The sequence below is a fragment of the Dromiciops gliroides genome, chromosome 3 (genome assembly GCF_019393635.1).
Source record: "Dromiciops gliroides isolate mDroGli1 chromosome 3, mDroGli1.pri, whole genome shotgun sequence".
NCBI lineage: Eukaryota > Metazoa > Chordata > Mammalia > Microbiotheria > Microbiotheriidae > Dromiciops > Dromiciops gliroides.
Genome location: NC_057863.1, coordinates 474,603,646 through 474,621,089, shown reverse-complemented (window position 1 = coordinate 474,621,089; position 17,444 = coordinate 474,603,646). Strand labels below are relative to the sequence as shown.

The 17,444-nt window shown below is 37.8% G+C and overlaps 1 protein-coding gene across 1 annotated transcript in view; it reads left to right on the top strand.

Moving 5' to 3' along the window:
- Positions 1-16,974, top strand: part of KL (klotho) — a 60,050-nt gene extending 43,076 nt beyond the window's left edge. The window contains exons 4-5 of the mRNA XM_043996554.1: positions 6,874-7,975; positions 15,880-16,974. Coding sequence (XP_043852489.1) covers positions 6,874-7,975; positions 15,880-16,202 — 1,425 coding nt within the window. The 3' untranslated portion in view covers positions 16,203-16,974. The remainder of the gene's footprint in view (positions 1-6,873; positions 7,976-15,879) is intronic.
- Positions 16,975-17,444: the final 470 nt, after the last annotated feature.

Sequence of the window (17,444 nt, the reverse complement as noted above, 5' to 3'; positions counted from 1 at the left end):
AACAAATGCTGTCATTAAAAATCACAGGATGGGGGCAGCTAGGTGGCGCAGTGGATAAAGCACTGGCCCTAGATTCAGGAGGGTCTGAGTTCAAATGTGGCCTCAGACACTTGGCACTTATTAGCTGTGTGACTCTGGGCAAGTCACTTAACCCTCATTGTCCCACCAAAAAAATATCACAGGATAGTAAGTCATTATTATTGCTGTGGGTCTCAGTTCCTTATCTGTAAAATGTAGGGGTTTGACTAAGTAACCACTAAGTTTCCTTCCAGCTCTAGGCTTTCAATAATTGTTTAGATATGCCTATTAATTGTAGTCTTTAGAATTTTTCATAACCTTTGTAGAAAAATTCTTGTCTAACCTAAAAAATATTTTTACAATCAAAATAAATACTTCTGTATAAAATATTTCTTCATTTAAACCCTTTTTTGTGTTAGGGAAATATAAAAATGATTCCTCTGCTAAGTTTTAGGTCTTTAAAAAAATCGAACTTTGCTACAAATTAGCCCACAGTTGCCTTATCTGTACTGCTCCATTATTTTCTATTATCCCAAATTGTTCCACCTTGCTTGTCATTTCCAACATGTTTTGACTCTAGGGTACTGATTAATGGATGGTCATGCAAATCAGCCTTTCACATACCAGGTCTTTAGTGTTTCACCTTTACTTGAATAAAGGGATTTTTAACCTGAGGTCTGTGATAGCTGTATTTCAATGTAATTGTTTTCCTTACTATTTCTATGTATTTTGTACATTCAAAAACACGTTTCTGAGAATTCTGAGGATGGCTTCACCAGACTGTCAGTCCATGACACACACAAAAATAGCCCATTCTATGACATAAACTACTCTCTCTTTACCTTCCTTTGATGCCTCATTGTGACCTGGAGGTGACCCTGAGATTTTGAAGGCTGTGCCAGGCCAGAACAAGCTCTGGCATGGCCCAGGAGCTGGAGAGGTGCTTTCCACAGGCCAAGCAACAACCTAATTGTATGTCAGTCATCCAAGCTAAGTTTGTAGAGGCTCCTCACCAGTTGTTTGGCCACCAGTTGAATGTTTTTGGCCACAGCATTACAGGAAATCAGACTACCAGGTGGTGAAGGGTTGTAGTCATTGGCAGTGGAAGGACTCTCTTGGGTGAAATCCCAGGCCTTCTCATGTACTGAAATATATATGTATATATGTATGTATACACACATATATAAATATGCTTTTTTTAAAACCTAGAATTGTAGGAGATTACCAGTTTTGTATTCATGCTGCCTTTGTCCTTCTATCAACAATCAGAATGGCCAGTGTTTAACTAAGCAGACCTTGGTAATTACCACTCTCTTTTATGCTAGATTTTTCTACTGGAGATAGGAGAAATGATATAAAGCTGAGTCTATATGTACACTTTGAAACTTAAGGAAGAAAAGCAATTTTGTAACACCATCTCACATCTATCTAATTGACTAAAATGATAGAAGGGGAAAATGGCAAATGTTGGAGGGGATGTGGAAAAATTGGGACACTGATACACTGTTGGTGGAATGGGGAATTGATCCAACCATTTTGGAGAGCAATCTGGAATTATGCCCAGAGAGTTATAAAACTGTGTGTACCCTTTGACCAGTAGATAGGTCTGTTTCCCAAGGTGACCAGGGAAAAAGGGAAAAGACCTAGATGTATAAAAATATTTATAGCATTAAAACAACTCTGAGGTACCACCTGACACCTATCAGATTGGCTAATATGACAAAAAAGGAAAATAATAAATGTTGGAGACGCTGTGGAAAAATATACAAATCAACTACAAGGACCCATGAAGGAGGGTGCTATCCACCTCCAGAGAAAGAACTGATAAATAGAAGTAAGCATAGTATGGTTTTGCATGTTTGTGTGTGTGTGTGTATCTGTGTTAAATGGTGATCTTCTCTAGTGCAGGGTAGAGAGGGAGGGAAGGAGACAATTTGGAACTTAAAATGTAACAAAAATTACTTTAAAAAAGAAACTTAAAGAACAGCTTAATCTTCTGTAGCTCTCTAGTTGTCAAAGATAATAGTAAACCTCTGTCTCTTCTGAACTCAGTGGTGGCTTTATAGAAGAAGGGGGAGGAAAATAATAAGATAAGAAGAAGAAGAAGGAAGAAGAGGAGGAGAAAGTCAACTACTTAACTTTGGAAGGAAGTGGTTTAGGGAATAAACACTTATATAACTTATGTACTAGGCAGTGTGCTAAGCGCTTTGCAAGTATGATATCATTTCATTCTCACAAAATTTCAAGGTAGGTGTGGGAATTATCTCCATTTTAGAATTTGGGAAATTAAGGCAAACAGCGTAATTAAGTGACTTGCCCAGGGTCCCACGGCTAGTAAATAAGTATCTGAGGCCAGTTTTGAACTGCTTTAAGATCTGCCAAAATGAAATGGGAACATTTGTTTGTTAATGTAAGGAAATGTCTATGCCTCCAACATATGAGTAGTGCCAGGCTTACATTCTATAATTTGGGGATTAACCCATTTGAGTGCATAATTATGATTAAATGAAGTGAGAGCCTACCTAATGTCGCTCTTATTATAGATTATCTTCCAGGTTTTTCCATTTAAACTTAGGCTTCATGATCATTAAGACTGAGGCACTTTGCAAGATGGCAAAATTTTCAAAATTTGGAAAAAAGATATTCTGCAGTGGCTACCTAATTTCTCGATTGTTAACATACAGAGAATAGTGACTTGTACATTTCTGAAAAATCATCTTAGAGTACATAACACAAAGAATGTGCTCTTTTCTAGGCAGGTAGGTGGCACAGTAGATGGAGTACTGAATCTTGAGACAGGAAGATAATTGACAGTAAGAGCTACACAGTTTACTAAGATAAGCTATCAGTTCATTTAATTGTAATTATGTACCCAAGTGGGTTAGTTCCCAGATTATAGCATTTCTTGTATAGAATATAAACATGGATGGGGAAGCTAGGTGGTGCAGTGGATAAAACACCAGCCCTGGATTCAGGAGGACCTGAGTTTAAATCTAGCCTCAGACACTTGACACTTACTAGCTGTGTGACCCTGGGCAAATCACTTAACCCCAATTGCCCCACCCAAAAAAATGAATAATCATGGCACTACTCATATATTGGAGGCATAGAAATTTCCCTATATTAGCAAAAAATTTCTCTGATTTCAATTTAGCAGGTCTGAAAGCCACATTCCCCCCACCCCCACCCCCTACCTCAACTATATCCTGCATCAGAGCTCTATAAGGAAAAAATGCATGAAATCTGAGATGTTTTGGTTTAGTTTTTCCTTAAAGAATCCATTACAATTTCCTTGCTTTTGGCAGAGCACTGCAGAACCCTAATATCATTTCTAATTTTAAAATATTTTGTAAAACTACATTGTTGCAGAAACCATACCTGATGGATTACTTACCAAAAAAAAAGAAAAAAGAAAAGCCATATTGGCTATCATTGAGACTAAAAATAGAAATATGGCTGCTGCCTTTGGGAAGCACAGTTATAAAATTTTTACTCAATTTAGGGTTCTTTTAAGAGCTAACCAAAAAATGATTCACAAGATGTATATTTTCCCTTCAAAAAGGGCATGCAAACAGTTTTCTGGCACAAGGCCAAGAAAGCATGATTTGTGGAGGTGTCACAATGGAAAAATACTTCTGACAGCATTCCTGCTGCATTAGGGAGAAATGCATGCATTGGTAATCTACAAGGGACAATTCTCCAGAAAAGCAATTTCCCTCTGACATGCAGCTTTTTATTACTCTCCTTTATAAGTGCAGTACTGACCTCCCTGGAGAGAACCACAGCTGATTTTCAACAACCCTATAAAATTCAACAGAACCTTTACCGCACATTTGAAACTGTGACTCAGCTGACCCCTGCTTTTGGAATGAGGGTGGAATAGAGGGTCAAACCAAGACACTTGAACTCTATGAGGATTTTTTTTTTAAGTTTTAAAGAAAATGTTGAGGCAGAGGAAAATGCAAGGTGTTAAGTGTCATGCAGTTCACATTTCTTGGGAAGAGTAAGCTCACAGAACTTTTCCTAGTTTTGCAATTTTTAATATTGTTCACTTGTTCTAATGATTCATGTTCATTTGGAGTACCCATGTTTAAAATGACTAGAAATCATTGTTGCTACAAAAATGTCTTTTTTTTTCTTTTTCTTTTTGCAGGGCAATGAGGGTTAAGTGACTTGCTCAAGGTCACAAAGCTAGTAAGTGTCAAGTGTCTGAGGCTGGATTTGAACTCAGGTCTTCCTGAATCCAGGACCAGTGATTTATCCACTGCACCTAAAAAAATATTCTTTTTTAAAAAATTAGCTTTTACTTTTTATTTTAACTCACTATAAAATTAATTGTATTGCTTAGCTCAGTAAAGCACTAGAGTATTGCCTTTAGCAGGTGTTTTAACTACTTTTGTCTATCATCAGGGGTCCATGTGAAGACCTGCAACTAGGGTGGGGCTTTCTCCTTAGAGTTGAATTTAGAGAAAAACAGATTTAGAGGATACTAACAGTCTTTGCACTCCTTCCAGGTTTAGAAACAACAGATTTGGCTAATAAAACAACAATCTGGCTAATAAAATTATTAGCTAAAATAGGAATCTATCAGATGACAGGCTGGAGTGAGCTCTTCCATTGTGGTACCCTATACCTCCTACCCCTTCCCTCTCTGGCTTCCACACAGTGGCCTCTAGTGCCCTTCAGCCAGTGTTCTCTGACCTCTGTCTCCCAGTCCTGTGACAATGGCCTGCCACCCTCCTCTTTCTCCATTGCACGCCCCCCAGTCTAAGGAGACTGTGCAGCTACACGAATGCTTTGAGGTACTTTGCCTTAAGCAAAAATGCTTAGCTATGGCTCTGTCAGTGAGTTAATTTTGCTCATTGGCACAAGTCTCCAATAAAAGGCCGTTGTCGTTATTGTTGTTTATCATTCATTATCTCTCTCTCTCTCTCTCTTTCAGGGCAATGAGGATTAAGTGACTTGCCCAGGGTCACACAGCTAGTAAGTGTCAAGTGTCTGAGGCCGGATTTGAACTCAGGTCCTCCTGAATCCAGGACTGGTGCTTAATCCACTGCGCCACCTAGCTGCCCCTTTGTCCTTCATTCTCAAAGAGGACCGTGACATCTGTCATGACTTGCACTGAATTGGATTTAAGTGATGCTGGGCTGTGCAAGCTTACCAGCCTCACTCTCTCCCCCAGAGCCATCTGGGTCTAATGCCAAGATATATGACCTTACCCTTTTTAAGCTAAGGCCTTTCACAGGTCTCAGTTTGCCTGAGGCAATGCCCATTCAGTGAAAATAAACATTCCATCTCTGGCTATGGACATTTATCCTGACTGACCCATTGCATGGAATGTTCTCCCTCCTCATCTCCACCATCACTTTCCTTTAGGTCCCAGTTAAAATCTCACCTCCTACAGGGAGCCTTTCCTAATCCCTTTTAGTTCTAGGGCCTTCCCTTTGTTGATTATTTACTATTTGATTCCTATAGAGAGTCATACCCTTACCTGCTGGTGCACTGCCTAAAGGAATACAAATTTGCCTGCAGAAACCTCAGAAGATTTCTTGGGTTTACCTGCAAGCTGTCTTTTAAAGACCACTTCTCAAACCTAAATAACTCTTGCCCTCATTGATTCACCAACAATAGGTTTCAGCTAGGCTTCGTTTTGTCATTGTTTGGCCTAAATAGCAATTGTATCTCTTTTGGCCTGAAACCCTGGGGGTCTTCCTGCACCCCTCCCTCTTCTCTATTTAGGTGGCATTGTGGATAGAGCAGGACCTGAGTTCAAATGTCACCTCAGACACTTACTAGCTGTGTGATACTGGGCAAGTCACTTAACCCCAATTGTCCTACAAAATATCCTGGACCGTCTTCTTCTATATGTATATCTTGCCACTGGACCCAGATGGCTCTGGAGGAGAGAGTGAGGTTGGTGACCTTGATTAGCCTTCCCTCACTTAAATCCAATTCACTGCAAGTTATGACATCACCTCAATGTCATGATCCTCTTTGAAAATGAAGGACAAAAAATAACAACAATATTTATTTAGTTAGACTAGGTAAAAGGGGCCTTTCTTTGCCTCCTTTCTTACCTAGCCTTAATCCAATAAAAAGGCAGTAAAGCTACAAAAGCTTAACATTGCACTAAGACTTTTTGGGTGCCCTGTCTTACCCCTGTGCACACAGTTATCATTCAATAAATGCTAATAGCACCTTAACATATTTTTTCAGGTGGCATTTGAATAAACATATATTTGTGACAAGAAGTACGAGTTTATGGGGTAGCTAGGTGGCACAGTGGATAGAGCACCGGCCCTGGATTCAGGAGGACCTGAGTTCAAATCCGGCCTCAGATCCTTGACACTTACTAGCTGTGTGACCCTGGGCAAGTCACTTAACCCCAATTGCCTCACCGAAAAAAAAAGTATGAGTTTATGTTCATACACATTCAGACATACACATATATTTCCTTCTCCAAAGTTCATTGATTCTGGCTCTTACGACCTGCACATTCCATTGACAAACTGACTTGATATTTTAAAAGATACATTTCTATTAATAGGTTGCCTCCATCGTTGAGCATTTGTGCGTACGTGTACTGTAATTTTGAAGTTGGAAGGCACTAAATAAGCTTTCTTTTCTTTTTCATGACCTTAGAGAGTAAAAGTATAAGCTGGTTTGTGGCAACTGTGTACATAATAAACAGGTGATCAAAAGAAAAAAAAAATCCTACTTCTATTTTGAGACATCCATGGTGTATTTTTAAAAAGCATATTCATCTTTTCTTTTATGATTCATTGTTCTGCTTAATGGATTTTCTATGCCTACTGACTATCCTGTTAAAATGGATGTTTCCTTTACTTTTCTTAGGTAGATACAACTCCTTCCCAGTTTAATGATCCAAATGTTTATGTCTGGGATATCCATCAGAGTAAAAAGCTTATTAAAGTTGATGGGGTTGTGACTTCGAGAAGGAAGCCTCATTGTGTGGATTTTGCTGCCATCAGGCTCCAGATTTCTCTGCTTCGGGAAATACATGTAACTCATTTTTACTTCTCATTGAAGTGGGCCCAGATCCTGCCCTTGGGGAACCAATCTCAAGTCAATTATACAATCTTACATTATTATCGTTGTTTTGTGAGTGAACTCGTCCGTGTGAACATAACACCTGTTGTTGCATTATGGCAACCAGCCCCTGAGTATCAAGATCTTCCTCTTCTTTTAGGTAAAAATGGAGCCTGGGAGAACCCCCTAATTGTTCATTCTTTTGGAGAATATGCCAGGCTGTGTTTTAAAGAACTTGGCCAGTTTGTTAAGTTTTGGATTACAATGAATGAACCTCATATACAGAATATGACATATAATGCAGGACATAATCTTTTGAAGGCCCACGCACAAGCTTGGCATTTGTATGATCAACATTTTAGAAGATCTCAGAAAGGTAAAATCTCAATAGCCTTACAGGCTGATTGGGTAGAGCCAGCCTGCCCTTTCTCACAAAATGATAAAGAAGTAGCTGAGAGAGTTTTGGAATTTGACATTGGCTGGCTTGCTGAGCCCATTTTTGGCAGTGGTGACTATCCACATGTTATGAGAGAGTGGCTGAACCAAAGAAACAATTTCTTTTTGCCTTATTTCACTGAAAGTGAAAAGAAGCTAATCCAGGGATCATTTGACTTTCTTGCTTTAAGTCATTATACCACTATCCTTGTGGACTGGGAAAAAGAAGATCCAGCGAAATACAATGACTATCTAGAAGTACAAGAAATGACAGACAGCACATGGCTAAACTCACCAAGTAGGGTGGCTGTGGTGCCCTGGGGATTGCGCAGGGTGCTCAACTGGTTTAAGTCCAAGTATGGAGACATCCCTGTGTACATAATAGCTAATGGAATTGATGATGATCCACATGTGATGCAAGACAAGATGAGGACGTATTATATACAGAATTATGTCAATGAAGCTTTAAAAGGTAAGGGCTCTGTAATGCAATGTGATAACAGATTTTATTTGAGTGTATAACATTCTATCCATGTGTACATATTAAAATTCTCAAACCCTAAAAATATGAACAATATGCTGATGTTCTTATCATGCCTAAAGTACAGCCAGTCAGACCTTTAATTCTAAGCAAAAAATGACCAATTCCCTGTCACTACTATTTATATCTAACAGATCATTTTAATGTTTCTCATCACTGTGATCTAGGTTGTTAGACATTCACTCATCTTTTTTTTCTGCTGTGTCCAGTTCTTATTGGGTTGACAACTTTCTGTTGTGACCCCATTTGGGATTTTCTTGGCAAATAAACTGGAGTAGTTTGTTATGTCCTTCTCCAGCTCATTTTACAGATGAGGAAACTGAGGCAAATAGGGTAAAATGACTTGCCCAGAGACACACAGCTACCAAGTTACTGGGGCCAGATTTGAACTCAGAAAGAGGAGTCTTCCTGACTCTGGGCCTGGCACTCTATCCAGTGTACCACCTAACAAACTACAAGTAGAAGGGCACATATCACTCCAGGGACTATTCAAGTGTTTTCTTTAAGCCATGGAGGTAACCATGAGTTCTTCAAGGCTGTGCCAGGACAGGTACTAGCAGATTTTTACTATACTAGAAAGTGTTGGAATATAGGTCTGGTGACATATTATGTTTACTTTCTGAGGATCAGCTAGGTATGGAGGAGCATATCAGTTGTAGACTGACCACTGGATCATTAATTCATTGGCCATAGGGACTCATGAAACAATGAAGAATACAACACAGCTCTTAGTCCTGTGTGGCTTCTTTCCACTTTCATAGACATGGTGGCAAAGAGGTAGAAAAGAGTCAGAGAGTGCTAAGAATCATGTTTCCAGCCAAGGCTAAGGAATTTTTCATGCCCTCACTTGGAGAATCTCCTAATTGGTAGAGGAAAGGCTGACATGACACTCCATGCCTGCATGAGGGAAGGAATTGTCATGAAAGCTTTGGGGATGAGAGACATTCTCCCTTTTCTTCTTTGAGAGAGATTTCAAAGTCTCTGTGGGACCACAAGGAGAGAGAGAAAGACTTTGGAAGCTGCATGACATGTAGAAGAAGCTGACTCCTCAATATGTCTCTGCCTTTCTTTTTTTTCTTTTTTTCCTTTCTTCCCTCCCTCGGTATCAGGAAGTTTATTTTGACCTCATTTATTCGCTCCCTCTTAACCATTCCCTTACTTACCCCTCACTAGTTTCCCTCTTGAGTTTGGTGTGTTACTACACTTAACTGTGGGTACATATGGGTTTTTTTTGTTTTTTGTTTTTTGTTTTTGCTGAGGCAATTGGGTTAAGTGACTTGCCCAGGGTCACACAGCTAGTGTCAAGGGTCTGAGGCTGGATTTGAACTCAGGTCCTCCTGAATCCAGAGCTGGTGGTCTATCCACTGTGCCACCTAGCTGCCTCTGGGTACATATGTTTAACTCCTTTATCCATTTCAGATAAGAAAAAGATTCATCTCATGCCTACTCTCTCTACCCTTTCCTTCATATTTGCATACTCCTCATTTACTACACTTTTGAGAATTCTACTCAATTGTTTCTCCTTTCAATACTAATATATTCTTTTATTCTTCACTTCTCTGTCCTCTCTTAAAACCTTCAGAACAGAACTAGTCTGCCCACAGGTCCTCTATGTTTCTTATTTAACGCCCTCAATACTCTTTGAATACACTGAGGTTCTAAGGAGACACTTAGTAGAATATTAGCACTATATTATGATATAGCCACCTCTAATTACTAAAATAAATTTACTTTTCAAAGTTTCTCTTGATTCTAATGTTTGCATTTCAGAGTTGTTACCCAGCTGTAACCTTGTTATAATAAATGATTGAAAGTCCTTTATTCCATTAAAGATCCATTTCCTCCTCCCCCCTCACCCATGGGAGTATATTCAACTTTTCAGGGTAAGGTATTTTTTTTGGTTTGTAAGCCTGTAACTTTTGCATTGTGGAATGTTATATTCCAAGATTTCCTCTCCTCCATACTAGAAGCTGCCAGGTCTTGTGTGATCATGATGGTGGTTTCTTGGTACTTGAACTCTTTCTTTCTGTTTGCTTGTAGCATTTTTTTCTTTGAAATAGAAGCTTTTGATTTTGGCTTTACTGAGGCTTTACTTTTAGGTGGTAATTAGTGGATCCTTTCTATCTTTACTTGGCCTTCTTGTAAATAAATCTAGGTGGTTTTCTTTTGTGATGTTTATTATAATTTTCTGATCATGGCAGTCAAGATATCCAATGATTTTAGAATTATCTTTCCTTTGCCTATTTTCCAGGTCATTAATAAAATAAAATATCTTACTTTTCCCCTTTTTCAGTCTTGATTTTGTTCTAAATTTTCATGGTCTTATTAAATAGATGATGTCCATGTGGTCTATTCTAGTTTTCAGAGAATCCATTTCTTGGATAAGGCTGACCACTTTCTTTTCTAAGTGATTTATTACTTTTTCAAGCTTTTTCTTTAGAGGTGTCATTCCATTTTTAAAAATCTCTTTCATTTCTCCTAGATATTCACATTGTCTTTGTGGATAATCTGCTTCTGTTAAGTTATACATCTTATCCAGAATGAAACTTCTTTATGTAAATTATTTTTTTCTTTATAGACAAGACTTTTTTTTCTTTGATGCAATAATTAGGAGATACTAAACATGTTGAGAAACAAATAACATCCCACAAAAGGAAACTGACTACATAACTTTTACAAGAAATATAGTGATTGATATAGGAGTAATTTTCAATCTATCTCTACAATCAGACTACTGATTTGTTAGTCAATACCAAAATCAATATCAAATTAGAAAAAAATAAAAATGAGAAAATATATGGCATACAATTAAAACAACTCCAAATGACCCATGTAAACAAGCTATTGATATTGTTTAAAATGGGAAATGGGTAAGAGAGCAGGCAAAGACTATCAATATTTCATATGGAAGTTAGCAAATATAAATTGAAGAAGACTAAAGATACCTAGAAATGGCCTCAGCCAGTAAATAGTTGGTTTCTTTGCCAAGCAGAAAGATGTTCCAGTCTAAAGCAATATCAGTTTAAAATACAAACTTGTTGGCATGAAAGCTGGCAACAGACTCAATTAAACCAGTTCATCCCAAGGATAAAACTAGAAGAACAATAAATAGATAAAAATAGAAAAAAATCACCAAGATTACTATAACAAATTAATTCTCCATCAATAACACATTTAATTTTCTATTATAACAATTCCTCATGTGTTTGCATGAAGAGGTGCATAGCATTAAGGAAAATAAAGATGGCAAAACTAGCTGACCTAAACAAAATTTATAGAGTGGAGTTCTCTCCTGGAGGTGATATAATTATGATGACATTGAGGGATAGATTCTCATGATGTTTGGAAAAGGAAGGATATCAAGGGGAAAAAAAACAACAGATATGATCGCTACCCTCAAAAAATCAGTCCTGAAAATATCAGTAACTTCTACTTCATATAATGGCTTTCCCATCTCTACAACATCTTTATAAGAATAACCTACAAGGCTTTTTAAAGAATCCCGGATGAAGATATGAAAGAATAGACAAGCTTTCATAAATGATATTTCATAGTAGACTAGTAAATCAGTCAACAAATGTTTATTAAGTATGTACTACATGCCAGATACTGTGCTAACTGCTCTCAAGGAATTCACAAGCTAATGAGGGAGACAGCCTGGGAATAACTGTATACAAATAAGGTATGTACACCACAGATTGGCAATGATCAACAGAGGGAAGTCACTAACTTTAAAAGGGGATTGGGGGCAGCTAGGTGGCACAGTGGATAGAGCACTGGCCCTGGATTCAAATCCGGCCTCAGACACTTAACACTTACTAGCTGTGTGACTGTGGGCAAGTCATTTAACCCCAGTTGCCTCACCAAAACAAAAAACAAAAACAAACAAAAACAAAAAAGGGGGGGGGGAATCAGGAAAGGCTTTTGGAAGAAGATGAGATTTTAGGTGATACTTCAAGGAAGGCAGGGAGGCCAGGAGATGGAGATGAGGAGGGAGAGAATTCCAGGCATAAAACCAGAAAGTGAAAATACTCACAGTTGGGAGATGGCTATTTTGTGCAAGAAACAACAAGGAGCCCAAGGTCACTGTTGTCTGAGAGGTATAGTGAATTCCAGACGCCATTGTGCTTATTGTTTGGATACCATGAAAAGAACTATTTGGTAGAGCAAAATATCATCTTAGAGGGGCAGCTAGGAGGTGCAGTCAATAAAGCACCAGCCCTGGATTCAGGAGGACCTGAGTTCAAATCTGACCTCAGACACTTGACACTTACAAGCTGTGTGACCCTGGACAAGTCACTTAAACCTCACTGTCCCACAAAAATAAACAAACAGAATTTTAAAAATCATCTTAGAGGAGCTCCTTCAACAAGATCTCTGTCCTGCATATGTTGAACTCATATAAGCTTCCATGAAATATTCAGCAACAACACAGATTCTTTTGTTTGATGTTCCTCAGATTAAAATACTTAGTGAAATATAAAAGAAGTGAAAATAGGTCCAAAATGTTTGCCACAATCATGCAAAATGTCCATCATAAAGTTCAAACAAAAAAAAAAGAGATTTCTTATTATTGGTAAAGTCCTATAGAAGCTATCGTTTGTGGATAAGATCATGCTAATTGTATCAATCTTTAGGATATGGTAGAACTCATAAACAAGTTCATTATCACTCACAAGAATTTGATTTCATTATCTTCTTAGGAAAAAATGTATGAAAAAATATCTAAGAATTTTTGTTATCTAGATTGTCATAATTGATGTACATCTTAATGGAGAGCCACTACAGCTGGTCCATCCATCCATATATTTGGATGGCATTTCATCCACAACTCAATTAATCAACAGAGCAAATTAGATATCAAAGAATTTTTGTATATCCTAATCACAGTGTACAAACAAAGCCCTTAATTTGAAAGTATATAGCGGGGCAGTTAGGTGGCCCAGTGGATAGAGCACCGGCCCTGGAGTCAGGAGTACCTGAGTTCAAATCTGGCCTCAGACACTTAACACTTACTAGCTGTGTGACCCTGGGCAAGTTACTTAACCCCAATTGCCTCACTAAAAAAAAGAAAAGAAAAGAAAAAAAGAAAGAAAGAAAGAAAGTATATAGGACTTTTGACTATTGGATGAAGGTAGATGACACCACAAAGAACATATCTTGTGAAAAAAATCAGACAAAACCTCTTGACCTATGTAAAAAGAGCAGTTGGCCCACTGGTAAACTCAACCAGGCAGTGATTGAAGGCTCCAAGTCAAGGAGCTAAGGATTCCAGCTAATCAATTCTCTGAGAAGGAATCAGCCTGGACCAGTATAAATAAGAGACAAGGCATCCACCTTCAATTAGGGAGACACATCAAAAGACAAAGAATGGATACAGATCCAGGAGGAGGAAGCAGTTTAAAGGAATATGACTCTTCAATGTGGCAAGAAGTATGCTCTATGAACTCTACAAAGGCACTGACTATTAGAGTCCAGCTGAATCTAAGGGAAATTTCATGAGCACTTTAAGAAAGGAGAAGAGGACTACCAGAACCAAGAGCTATGAGTTACTCATTTGCCATGTTTTCCTTATATGTCTACCTCACCATCACTGAGCTTTGGAATTTCCTTTGACTCTCTCCAAGAAACTTGTGCAAGGGGAGAGCACCTCCATCCCCATTAGGAGAAATGTTTTGTACCAATTGCATTTACAATACGATCTTGGTAAATACCTTTGCTAAAAGCTAATTAACTAAGAGGAAAAAAGAGGGGAAGAATTAAATAACTAGACAAAAGCAGGAAAAAAATGAACAAATAAGCAAAACTCCAAAGGGGAATGGATAACAAATGGGAGAGGGTGTAGGGGAAGCGTGTCAGTAGGAATAGTATCACCTTGGGAAAAAAACAAAAGACTAGGCCACCTAAATGGAGTACTGAACCTGGAGTCAGAAAGACCTGAGTTCAAATCCATCTTCAGACACCTACTAGCCATATGACCCTTCAAAGTAACTTGCTGTTTGCCTCAGTTTTCTCATCTGTAAAATGAGCTGGAGAAGGAAATAGCAAACAACTCCTGCATTTTTTGCCAAGAAAATACCGAATGGGATTACAAAGAGTAGGACACAATTGAAATGACTGAAAAACAACAACAAAAATATTGATGATCTCTGTGAAGTACATGATTTGGTTCTCCTGAGCTACAGTTCTGGAAAGCCCAATCCTTCAAGGTTACCACTAGAACCCTGAGGGGAGAAGTAGATTTTTCCCTGTGGGGACCCAAACTGTGAGTGCTCAGTTGGGGGGAGTGATCCCAAAGGAACTATTATATATCCATCTTGGACAAACTCTCCATATTGACTTGGCCCCAGAACTGAATAGGAGAATGGTGGAATAGATCGTTTTGTATAATATACAGTGCTTTTATCAACCTCAAGATTTCCCCTAAAACAGAAGCCCCAACATAAGTATTTTCCTGGTAATGTTATACAGCCGTCATTTCTAAAGAATTAAAGTTGTAGGTTATTTAAGGGGCGGTGGGCATACCAACGGGGCATGCGTCAGGCAAAGCATATCATTCCTAATAGAGAACTGTTTGGGAGAAGCAGTGTAAAAGATATTGGACAAATATACAGACTGAAAAGGAGAAGAGTCTCTTATGGAGGGAAAGCCAGGGATAATTGATTCACAGCTTACATGTTCTGTTTTTATCAGTGCAATATAAGGAAAGTCTCAGCACATTGGGAAGACCTATGGGAAAACATGGAAAAGAATCATACCCGATGAGAAAGCATGGATAATTTTTGATTCACACCATTGAAGGGAGAGCCCTCATTGAGGAGATCACAGATCCAAGGAAGTATTAAAGAAACTGTTCAGGATCCACAGTGATATGGGTTATCCTCTCACTCATCTCAGATGTCTCTGAAATCTTGCCTTTTATCATCTCCTTAATGAACCTCTTCTTTTGGCAGTAGGAAATGTGAAGCTTGGTTAATTACTCCCATTATTCAAAGTAAATTTCGGGGTTGGGGGGGGCAGGCAGCTAGGTGGCACAGTGGATAAAAGCACTGGCCCTTGGATTCAGGAGGACCTGACTTCAAATCTGACCTCAGACACTTGACACTTATTAGTTGTGTGAACCTGGGCAAGTCACTTAACCCTCATTGCCCGCCCCCCAAAAAGATGCAAGTAAAAATAAATTCCTTGATTAGATTTTTAAGAGGTTGTATATTTTTTATTATCTTTTTTCCTTTAATACTCATTTTTTAAAATTTTGAGGTCCAAATTCTCTCCCTCCCTTCAGCCTCTCCCCCACCCATTGAGAAGGCAAGCAATATCATACCTATTATGCATATGAAGTCATGCAGAATACATTTCCATATTAGCTATATTGCCAAAAAGAAAAGAAAAAGAAAGTGAAAAATATGCTTCAGTCTGCACTCACAGTTCATCAGTTCTCTCTTAAACTGTGGGTCACGACCCCATAAGGGTCACCTAACTGAATGTGGGAGTCATGAAAAATTTGGTAACAGTAAAAGGTTATGTATACTTATTTTATATACCTATATGCCCTGGGTCATGTAAAAATTTCTTGGGTGAAAAGAGGTCACGAGTGGAAAAAGTCTAAGAAGCCCTGTTACAAATCTGGCCAAGAGATTTAATCAATTCATGTTCTTTTTCATATTTAAGATTTTTTTTCCTAATTCCATCTTAGGTTTTATTTATAAAACATTAGATGTTTTCTCAGCTTCCAAGGCTATGTTAAATGTATTTCCTTTAAATAACTGTTGCCTGTAACATAACTTTAATAATCAGCCTCCTTTTCTTTTTATCCCCTCTCTTTTATTTTTCAGCCCATGTATTGGATGGTGTCAGACTTCGTGGATACTTTGTTTATTCTTTCAATGACCGAACTGCTCCCAAGTTTGGTCTCTACCGTTATGCTGCAAATCAGTTTGAGCCAAAACCTTCAATGAATCATTACAAGAAAATTATTGACAACAATGGTTTTCCTGGGCCTGATACTCTGAGGAGATTTTGTCCGGACGAATTCATCCTGTGTACTGAATGTAATTTTTTTGAGACTCGGAAGTCTTTACTGGTCTTTATAGCTTTTCTGTTTTTTGCATTTATTGCCACCATTTCCCTAATTTTTTACTACTCGAGGAGAAGTTAAAGGAATTAGAAAGAGTTCTGGATTTTTCTTTTTTCAATCATCCTTTTGGTAGTTCTGAAGAAATTATGCACAGTATTTGCTGTTATGTTTCAGGCTATCCACATGCCCAGATATTGCAAAACTGTAGATTTCACAGCCGACTTCTACAGTAAAATATCCTTTTTGTGCTGTGTGACAAAAATTTTATAACAGATGATTGTTTTCAAAATTTTGAATTTGAATTTGAATATCCCTACTGAAATTTAGTGATTGGACAACTTTTTTTCTCCTTTGGATAAAATCCTAAATGTAAATAAAAATAGAGACAATTCAATCTACTACACTCAGCATATTTTTAAATGCATAAATTAGGGGGAAGCATAAATACAACTTGCTCTCAGCAATAGAAGGGTAGTTTTTCTATTGGAAACAGCCTATCTATCATCCCCATTCCTGAATGGAACTGTTCCTAGTAGAAGAAAAATCAGAAATATTTAAATAAAAGATGGGGACCAAATCACTTGATCCCAGCTCAACAGCACAGTATATCATGGCATAGACCTCTTGGCTGATATGAAAAATTTCCATGAGAAAATAGAGACCATTGGGGAAAATAAAAGTGTCTAAAATTTTTGAAAAACATGCAGTGTATTCTGAAGTGCTACTGACAGTTAGTTACAAAGTTGATATTTATTTTATTGTATAAGGCCAAGTTTTATCTTACTTTTAATAGGGAAGGCACATGAAACATAGCACATGAAGTACAAAATGTAGAACAGCCCGAGAAAAGAGAATGGGGAGAAAAAGTCTTATCCATCATTAGTTTTAAGTCTGATGTTCATTACAGATGATTTATTATAAATTTATTATATTTTATCATGCATGCAGGCCTTGAAATGTGCCTGCAAGGAGGAAGAATGTGAAGATTATTCCAAGTTTCAAAGAGCAACAGAGAATGAGTTTTATGCAGTCACTGTAACTTGGATTTCTAGTGTAAATATTTAAACAGCACATAACTCAATAGTCCTTAAGACACTGATCTTAAGAAACTGGAAAACTGAACACAAAGGTGTTGGCAGATATAGATAGATATAAATATTTATAGATATCTATGTATGTATATATAAAAGATATATAATGTATTTTATATAGATTATTATATCATGTTTTTGCTGCTAATCATCTGGGACTAATCTTCAATTATTTGTTGGTTCTTGACAATGGAAACTTTCAGTGAATCCTAGAGATGAATTTAAACTTTTC